Genomic DNA, 9,949 nt, shown 5'->3' with positions numbered 1-9,949 from the left:
AATGGGGATTGCAGGCATAGGCCACCACACCTGATTTCTCCTAACATTTCCGGTGTTCTCCAGAAACCAGCCTTTCTTCTGTATGTGTCTCCTTGCTCTGGTGTCTTCAGACTCTGGGAGGCCTCAGGAAGACTTCAGAGGACAGAGGACTCTGGCTTCCTCTCCTGTCCCCTGCTGACAAACAGTCTCCTGCCTCAACCCCATTATGTAGTTTGATGCTTAGGTTTTTCCTCTCCCCCTCCCTCCTTCATAGCTGGTGTGGAGAGCCTGTGTTCAATAATGACTCCTTGCAGTTGTGGGGTGTAACACTCTACCCCTCCAGGAAGCTCCTTGTTTTATAGACATTATTGATTCCCTGCCTGGAGGAGGTTGACCCCTGAGTTAAGTTTCAGCTACCCACCAGCAAGCATGCTAAGGAAGATTTACTCAGATCCCTTGGTAAGCCTACAGAGTTCATGCTTTTGCTCCTTCAGCTTCTGCTTGGGGACAGGCCTTGGTAAATAAATATTGTGCCCAGACTATAGAGGGTTACAGCTCACTTTGATCAATGAGAGGGGGGATGATGGTGGCTCAAGGCTCTGTGATTTTATAGCTATATTTTGCCAGACTACTAGCTCACAGGGAGCTGATGAGTTATCTGAGGCCCCACCCCCACCCTGTCTTCATTGGTGTTGAATCATTTCTCTGGAGTCACAGGAAGGAGAAAATGTTAAGATCTGGCCATCAGGATGATGTCCAGAGTTTGGTGCAGGTCACTTCTGGTCTCTACAGCCCCAACTTTGATCCTTGAGGAAAAGTGCAGCATTACTGAGTCTGCAGTGGAATAGACTTAAATGGAATCAGGGTCGATTGTCTCTAACTATCCGGCCTTCCCAGAGTGAGTGAATCTATGTGGTTTTTCTCTCACAGGTTCCTTTATTTCCATTCTACCACTGGCTGTTTACTCTGAGCAGGTGGTTAATGGATCTGCTTAGGTTACAGGATGATTTTCAACTCAGCCTGGTCCACTGCACCATGCTGCAGCTCTCTGTGTGTCTTTCAAAGGTTTAGCGTGGAGCTCAGATACTGAAAGAAGAAAGCTGACAAGGACATTCACTTAAATGTAAGAGTGGGCTGCGTGTCAGCAGACCAGAGAGAGACCACCGTTGGAGACGTTGCTCTGAAGGATTCCAGCAGCATTGCTCACAGCCCAGCCTGGCCAGATGGAGATCACGGTGGGCATCACAGCTGAGAATGCCACCAACACATCCTCCAGTCTCCTTTCAGAGCTTGACTCCTATGGAGCTGCTTCCTTCCCCTTCAACTTCAGTTATGGTGACTACGATATGCCCATGGATGAAGATGAAGATGTGACCAATTCTCGAACTTTCTTTGCTGCCAAGATTGTCATTGGCATGGCCCTCGTGGGCATCATGCTGGTCTGTGGTATCGGCAACTTTATCTTCATTGCTGCCCTGGCTCGCTACAAGAAGCTTCGTAACCTTACCAACCTGCTCATCGCCAACCTGGCCATCTCTGACTTCCTGGTGGCCATTGTCTGCTGCCCCTTTGAGATGGATTACTATGTGGTGCGCCAGCTCTCCTGGGAGCACGGCCACGTCCTGTGTGCCTCTGTCAACTACCTGCGCACCGTGTCACTCTACGTCTCCACCAATGCCCTGCTGGCCATCGCTATTGACCGGTGAGTGTGAGCAGCAGGAAGACAAAGGTGGCTGAGCAGAAGGGGCATCCGGATCATGCCTTGAGTTTCTTTTCTGCAGTTGTGCCCTGGTGGGAAATGCCTATCACACCCAGATGCTTAGGGCACTTAAATGTTGACCCACTGGCTGAGGAATGTGAGGTGTTTGTCCCTCTCATTAGTTAGATGGGAGGTAGCAGAGCCCTGTAGAATTGCATTTTGGAAGACTTTTGCTCACTCTCGTGGGCGGCTGCTTCTAAGTGTACCTACCTGTTCAGTGTTTAGAGAAGGCAGGGACGAGGAGGTGCTGAGCCAGTTTCAGTTCTGGCAGTTACTTCTGAGTCAACTTGAAAATCATTTTCTTTATTTGTTTCTTCTTTTTTTTTCTTCTTCCAGCACTAGGGCTTTAACCTTAAGGCCCCAGCGCCTTGCACCCTTAATTGCCCTTTTTTGCTCAAGGCTGGTACTAGACCACTTGAGCGAAACCTCCACTGCTAGATTTTTTTTTTTTTTTTGCTGGTTCATAGAAGATAAGAATCTCATGGACTTTTCACCCCAGCTGGCTTTGAACTGGGAATCTCTGATCTCAGTCTCTGGAGTTGCTACAATTATAGTGTGAGCCCTTAATACCTGGCATTCAACTTAACACCCTTAAGGGAACCTTATTTATGAAATGGTAGCCCTTCTGTACGTCACCAGAATATCAACGATAAAGAACATGTTAAGGAAAGTTTCTATCTCATTAGACTTCCATTACTGACATCTCCTCTCTAACTGATTTTTAAGATTAAGAGTTGTTTTGGAAAAATGATTTTAAAAGATTAAGACTAAGAGTTGTAAAAAAAAATAGATTAAAAAGGAACATGAGCTCATGTACTTCTCCTTGTTGCTGTTGTTGCACTAATTACTTTCCACCTTTATATCCATTTGCACAGAACAGCACAAGCCACCAGTTATTCGTGATGGTAAATAATATCAGCAAGAACATCCCCTGCAAATCTTTCTTTTTAAAAATATATTTTATGGCCAGGAATTTATTTGTCCTAGTGGTAGAGCACTTGCCTAGCATGCATGGAAGACCTGGGTTTGATTCCTTGGTACCATTTATATAGAAAAGGCCAGAAGTGGAGCTGTGGCTCAAAGTAGACCTTTAGCCTTGAGGAAGCCCAAGGACAGTGCCCAGGCCCTGAGTTCAAGCCCTAGGACTGGAAAAAATACATTATTATTATTATTGTTGTTATTATTATTATTGTGCTGCATAGAGGGATTGTAGTTATATATGTCAGGTAGAGTACATTTCCTTTGGACCCCTTCCCTTTCTCCCAGTTTTTCTGTCCTGTCCCCACCTACAAATTGAATAGTTGATTTCCACCATAGTGTCAGATCTTTCTGATACTTAAGTCTATTCATTTAATAAAGATCTGTGCAAATGAGCTGGGCAGTCTTTGCAAGCTCCTCTGTCTGCTTCTGACTCTCAATACAAAGCACTTCGTTATGGTCCACAGACAGGTACCCTGAGGGTCAAGTCAGGCTTCAGTGTGCTTGGATCTGAATGCACCCAGAGCTAGGAGCACACGTGCTCTTCCTGTTCCACAGCCTCGGGGCCCTGCACTGTTCAACTTGGCCATCACACTGAAGACATCCCAGGGCAGGGGTTCAAGGAGGAACTCAGCTTACAGAACTTGGAAAAGGGCTCCTAAGAAAGGGCTATGAAGGGATTCACTTTTAGGGGCGTGTCAATCATTAATGATTATAATCATAGTAATATTTATTAATCTTGAAGTAGTTGCTATAGTGGGCTTTAAACCCACAGCAGGAAATGGCGCTTGATCTGTCACCCATAGCAGGTGCTACAAGCCACCCTGGTGGAGGGCTACTTCTTGGTCGAGTGTTTCCACAGGAGTCACAGGCCCAGGACAATTGTGCACTTAGATAAGAGCAGGAAGAATATTTGCCTCTAGAGAAAAGAGCTGCTGAGAGCTGGCCATGAGGCACTTCAGGTGATTCCTCTTTGACCTTTTCAGAAAACCATAGTGACTACATTGCTTCTGAGCACTTGGACAGATCAAAGCCTGTGTGTCTTGCTAGCAAAACATCATTGACCAGGAGGTGCTCTAGGCTTCTAAGGGCAGGGTAGATAGTGTCTGCTGTGGAGAGTGGCCCTGCCCCTTGCAGCAGATACATTTCATAACTGAAAGGCCAACTTATCAACAGGAGTAGCAACTCTAGAAGGACTTCCAGGAAGAGAGGAAGTCAGGATAAACTGAGAAGCTCAGAGGTATTTCTGAACTCATTCAAACCCATATCCTACTTCCACACCAAAGTTAGCTCATCCCAAAGACTGCACACATTCTCTTTCTGAGTGAGCTTGCATAATGCAAGCTGGAGGCTAACAAAGATGACTTAGGGAGCAGACTCTGCACTGTGAGGGCTGCTGTTTTTTCAAGTGGATTTCTGAGGGGAAGCTTGCATCCAGACTATACTCCATGCAGGACTGGCTGCTCAAGCCTTCACTGACTGTCTGGCTGTTCCAGTGCATGGAGTGTTGTTACAATATGTCATTGTGATCTTTGCGCCAAATGATTTTAATTTTAATGTGGTGCTATTATCTAGTTTTAAGTTAGAGGTTCAGGAATCATTGATTTTTTTTGTCTGGTCTTCTATGTTTAGTTTTTTTTAAAAAAAATTCAATTTGTATGGGGGGATTGGAGGGTGGGGGATGTTACTGGGTTTGCATTCAGCCTCTGGCATCCTAGATAGGCACTCTTACATAAAACCGTGCCTTTAGCCCATTTATTCAGTAATTATTTTTTTCTTTATCTTGTTTGATTTTGGTGCTAGTCCTGGGACTTCAACTCAGGCCTGAGCCCTAAAGTGTTTTTGCTCCAGGCTAGCAAAGGCTACCACTTGAGACACAGTTCCACTTCTGGCTTTTTGGTGATTACTTGGACAAGATAGAGTCTCACCGACTTTTAATAAGTCAAATCTGAAAATCATTGATAAAAATTTGAACACTAGCTAGATGCCATGGATCTTACTTGTCATCTTATCTACTTAGGAGGCAGAGAATGAGAGGATCTCAGTTCAAGCCTCATCCAGACAGAAAAGTTCAAGAGACTTCATTTTCAAACCCTATATGGGCACAATGGTGGATGCTTGTCATTCTAAGCTATGTAAAGCCTAGACTGAAATTGGGGAGAACATAGTTCCAGGCCAGCCTGGGTAGACAAGTCTGAGAAATTCTATCTCAAAGGAAGGAAGAAGCCGGTACTTATGGTTCAGCCTAGCTAATAAGGTGGCTAAAATCTGAGGATTGAGGTTCAAAGCCAGCCAGAGCACAACATTGAATGAGTCTTTCATCTCCAATTAACCACCAAAAAGCCAGAAATGTAGCTGTGATTCAAGTGGTAGGGCACCAGCTTTGAGCAAAAGCTCAGGGACAATACCTGGACCCTGAGTTCAAGCCCCAAGATCAACACACCAAAAATGCTTTTACTGCTATCTAATGAAACTTCTTTATGGAACCATGTTAAAATTATTTTGCCTATAAGTTCCCACTGTACCACCTATTTGCCAGAGGGCCTTATATTTGTTAATTTGGCCTTTCTCACCCAAATGTTCTCATCTATAAAATGAGAAAAATAAGAAAACCTAACTATCTGGGCTGCTTTGCTTCACTGTGCATCAGTAGTTTGAAATCAGCTGTGATGAAGAAAAGACGAGAGGACTTCTACGATGCCAGGGAGGTGGGAAGAAGGGTCTGCTTCACGCTTGCTGGAAAGAGAGGAAGTGAATGGCATAAAGGAGAGGTCACTAACTGGCAGAAAGATGTGGGTCTGAGTCAGGGTTCTAAGCACTTTCTAGCCATGTAGCTTTACTTCTCAAACCTTGGTTTACTTATCCATTAATATGAGTATCTGACTCAATGACTGCTTACCTAACAAAATGCAAGTTTTAAAATCCTCTTAGAATTCTAAGCTTATTTGCAAGCATAAACATGTAATACTAAAGCTAGAGTTCTGGATTATGGATGCCAGCCTAGCAAAAAACGATAGGACTGATGGAGCATTCTCTACCGCTTGTTTGTTGATGAATGTATTAGAAAGGCCTGTTCTATTGCCTATGGCATTAACCTTGATGGAACTGGGATGATGTCAGAGAAAGCTGGGATGATATAACACTGAAGATTAGTTTTGATACAAAGAATTTGATTCAATAAAACAGAAAGTAATAAGCTTACAAATGCAGTATTTTCCAATAGCAGGCAAAAGAACATTGCCGGGCATGCTGGATAACCCTTCAACGGAACATTTTATGTACCTGTAGTTTCTTGGATATTAATAGGTGATTTTTATGTCTATGCAATAGTTCAGTGGAGCCTCCCAGTACCCAGGTAAAGTGTGAATTTATAGATGAGGATATTTAGCCATCAGAGCTAGCAAAAATGACTCCAATTCACAACAAAACTGACTCAGTTCTTGGTCTTCAGAATCCCGAATGGATTCTTCTCTGCATACTCACTGACAGCATTGTAAGCTTGATGCATCATGGAAACCTAGGATATTACTCTTAGAAAAATAAACAGTAATGTGGAGAACATCCCTGTAATGAGCACATAGGAAGAGGAAAGTTTTCTTTGATGCAGACACCAGCAGAACACTGGGATAGGGAGAGAGAGCGAGCAAGTGATCCATGTCAAGGATCTGAAGGTTTCAACTCTGATTTTTGCTCTGAACTCATGAGCAAAAGATCAGAACTCCAGTTTTCAATGTGAGGCAGAGCACGTTTGAGGCCCCCACCCCATCAGGAGCTCCAGGATCTTTCTGAAGCCCCTTTACCTATGCACTGGATAAAGTATTGCCTGCAGTCTGCAGAGACTCCTGTTCCATTTTCATGGTCAAGCAGCTGCCAAGAGTGGCAGAGAGGTGTCCAGAGGGCAACACAACTAGCTTCTCCAACATCTTTTAACAGCCAGAGGAATAAAGCAGGAATCTCATTCAACAGCGAACTCTCCCAATGTACTCAATGAGTTTGGCTGCTTGGTTTGTGGAGTCCAAATTTTATCCAAAAACAAAACAAATCCCAAACCAAAAACCTCTATTTCCCTTCCCCCCCAAAAAAATCCCCACTAAGAATCAATCTCTCTTTAGATCAAAATTGCAAACAGGGACTTGTTTCAGAGGAAACAGAACTGGTTTGGCCTTTCTTCAAGCTTTTCCTATTTATAGGCAGTTCTACCTGGGATAAACTGTGGACATATGAGAATGTGGTTATCTGCAGTGTTGATAAATCATTCTCTCCTTCTTCCATTCCCATCTTTCTCCTCTAACCTCCACTCCTCTGCCAGACCTGCACTCTTCCAGAAACCCAGTGCTCTCAACCTAAGTGAGTGTGCTCCCTGAAACAGGCACCATCATACCCCACAGATGATTCATGGAGCCTGGAAAGCGTTTTCTCTTTCCTGGTCCATAGTGGTAACTGCAATGTGGGTTCTTGTGGAAAGAGCAGAAACAGTATCTTTTACTGCCTGATATGTTGTGGTTAAAAAAAAGCATATTCACATATATCGTATTGATTTTCAATTCCACCCTGAATGTTAGGGTTTAATGTGTTCTATCAATAATCTGGTACTGTGTGACTCTGAGAAAGTTGCTACTTTCTCACGAGCCACCATCCTTCCATCTGGAAAATGAGGTAAATGGCAGCCTGCTTTTCTTCCAGCTGCATGTAGAGTAAAATTTCGAACAATGCAGAATACAGACAAAATTCAGTTGGAAAGGACACGTACTACCAACAGCTCTTGAGTGTTGTCAGTCCTATTTAGCTCAGATCCTATCAATAAATTAGAACAAATGCCTTGAGGATAGGAAGGAATTGAAATAGTGCCTGGGTAGAGCCCAATGCAAGGTACTGTAACTCCATTGAACACTACACATAATACTAAAAAGCATGAACAGTTCTTGATCCTAGATATCATGTTTAAAACTTTGTCAGGAAGAGCGCAGGCCCCATCCCATCGAATCTTTCATAAAATCCAGCTCACCGCTTGGGCAGAAGAAGCAGCTGAGGTTCAGAGAGATGAACAAAAACTCATCTGAGGGTGCACTGCTACCTAGAGCTAGGGTTTGCCATCAAGACTGTCTGTCCTGACCTCACCCCTCCCCCTCGCTTGTCAGAATGCTGCAAAACAACAACCACAACCACAACCACAACACAGAAGTGGCATTGCAGACCTGGTCCTCTGTCGGTGTGACTCCACTGAGTGTGTTTTCATTCCAGGTACCTGGCCATCGTGCACCCGCTGAGACCGCGGATGAAATGCCAGACAGCCACGGGCCTGATCGCCTTGGTGTGGACCGTGTCTGTCCTCATTGCCATTCCGTCCGCCTACTTCACCACCGAAACGGTCCTGGTCACCGTCAGGAGCCAGCAGAAGATCTTCTGCGGCCAGATCTGGCCGGTGGACCAGCAGCTCTACTACAAGTCCTACTTCCTCTTCATCTTCGGCCTGGAGTTCGTGGGCCCCGTGGTCACCATGACGCTGTGCTATGCCAGGATCTCCCAGGAGCTGTGGTTCAAGGCCGTCCCGGGCTTCCAGACGGAGCAGATCCGCAAGCGGCTGCGCTGCCGTCGGAAGACGGTGTTGGTGCTCATGTGCGTGCTCACGGCCTACGTGCTGTGCTGGGCGCCCTTCTACGGCTTCACCCTCGTGCGCGACTTCTTCCCCGCCGTCTTCGTGAAGGAGAAGCACTACCTCACCGCCTTCTACGTGGTCGAGTGCATCGCCATGAGCAACAGCATGATCAACACGCTGTGCTTCGTGACCGTCAGGAACCACACCGCCAAGTACTTCAAGAAGATGCTGCTGCTGCACTGGAAGGCCTCCCAGCACGGCAGCAAGTCCAGCGGGGACCTGGACCTCAGAACCACGGGGGCGCCGGCCACCGAGGAGGTGGACTGCATCAGGCTGAAATAACACCGCCCCCCGGGCCCCACGCGGGACGAGGCTTCGGGGACGCGGATATGGGCGGGCTGGGGGGCGCACAACCACCGCCACGGTTGGTGTTTCCAACTGCATAGGTGGATGGATCACCGTGTGAGGCCCCTGGGTGCAGTGAGTTTGGGATTTCGAAGACCTGGTGTCCAGTGGGGCCTCTTCATTTGAGGGTTTCGTTTGTGCCAAGAGTAGGTATTGCAGAAACAAAACAAAACAAGACCAACCCATACATGGATGATATGCAGTTGCAGAAGGAAGGAGGAATTAAACTAAGGGGGAAAGAATCGTGGTGTACACTGGAACAAGGGGATTTCCAGAAGGGAGCCAGAGGAGGCGGCCAGGGTTGCAGTAGACTGGTTTGTAAGGGGAGGGCATTGGGCTCCCAGTTGCTCACATCCCCACTCGTCCAGCTCATGAATGGGCTTGAGTTCACTCCTAAACATTTGCGAGGTGTGGGCCAGAGTACAAAATAGATTTCCTGAACGGTCTGCAGCTTCTCTTCTCCTCTCTGACCCTCACTGGGAGGAGCCAAATGAAGAGAAAGAACGGCCAGCTCTCTGACTCCTCCCCACCACACTGGCCTATGGCCACCTCCAAAGCTTTGGGGAATAGGTCCCTTGTCAAGAGAATGGACAGCTTCTGGATGCTATTTTGGCTGGACTTTATAGAGTTTTAGGTCCTTGGGACAAGGGATATGTAGACTGAACGTGGATCTGTCCCCTTGGCCCGATGAGTTATTGGCTGTGGGATAGAGGAAGGGGTATAGCTAGAGTCAAAAGACTTATAAAGACCCCTGGAGCTCAGGATAGGAGCTCAGGTTCTCTAGGAAATAGATGCTGCTACTTCACTCCTCACTTACTGTGGTTTGCTCCAATTAGGCTTCTCCATAAGTCCTTCTCTTTTTCTCTTTCTCTGAATCTGTATGCTTCTGCAGCATGGAATCCTTTAAAGTAGAAGGAACACTTTCTGTAGCCACATGCTATTTTCTCATTCTTACCACCTCTCATGTATGACTGAGCCAAGAGCTCTCTCCTAAGCAGCCATTGGTATAAATGGAAGACAAGTTGCCTTTGTCTCTGATGTCTGAATCTCATCCTACTTAGGATTCTATGCTTTTGGGAGTTGCTTCTGTTTTAAAATACAGGTAGTCTTGGGAGGGACAGGCTGTTACTAGTTTAATTTACACTACTAGTGTAAATTAAGTCATGTGCTCCATGACAAGGCAGGCGGGTCAGTGGTATTCAGGGCAGTATCAACAGTGAAGCTCAGTGAAC

The 9,949-nt window shown here is 45.9% G+C and overlaps 1 protein-coding gene across 1 annotated transcript; it reads left to right on the top strand.

Moving 5' to 3' along the window:
• Positions 1 to 1,202: 1,202 nt before the first annotated feature.
• On the top strand, positions 1,203 to 8,654 carry Prokr1 (prokineticin receptor 1). The gene is made up of 2 exons (XM_090336142.1): positions 1,203 to 1,681; positions 7,958 to 8,654. The coding sequence occupies exons 1-2, from the start codon at positions 1,203 to 1,205 to the stop codon at positions 8,652 to 8,654; spliced, it is 1,176 nt and encodes a 391-aa protein (XP_090192268.1).
• The last annotated feature ends 1,295 nt before the right edge of the window (positions 8,655 to 9,949 follow it).

This window comes from Megascapheus bottae, chromosome 7 (assembly GCF_031878675.1).
Source record: "Megascapheus bottae isolate mThoBot1 chromosome 7, mThoBot2.hap1, whole genome shotgun sequence".
NCBI lineage: Eukaryota > Metazoa > Chordata > Mammalia > Rodentia > Geomyidae > Megascapheus > Megascapheus bottae.
Note: the sequence above shows the minus strand (reverse complement) of the source record. Positions and strands in the feature narration are given on the sequence as shown.

Coding starts and splice junctions, on each gene's coding strand:
- Prokr1 (XM_090336142.1), top strand. CDS start 1,203: ATGGAGATCACGGTGGGCATCACAGCTGAGAATGCCACCAACACATCC. Junction 1,682..7,957: donor CTGGCCATCGCTATTGACCG/GTGAGTGTGAGC, acceptor TTTTCATTCCAG/GTACCTGGCCATCGTGCACC.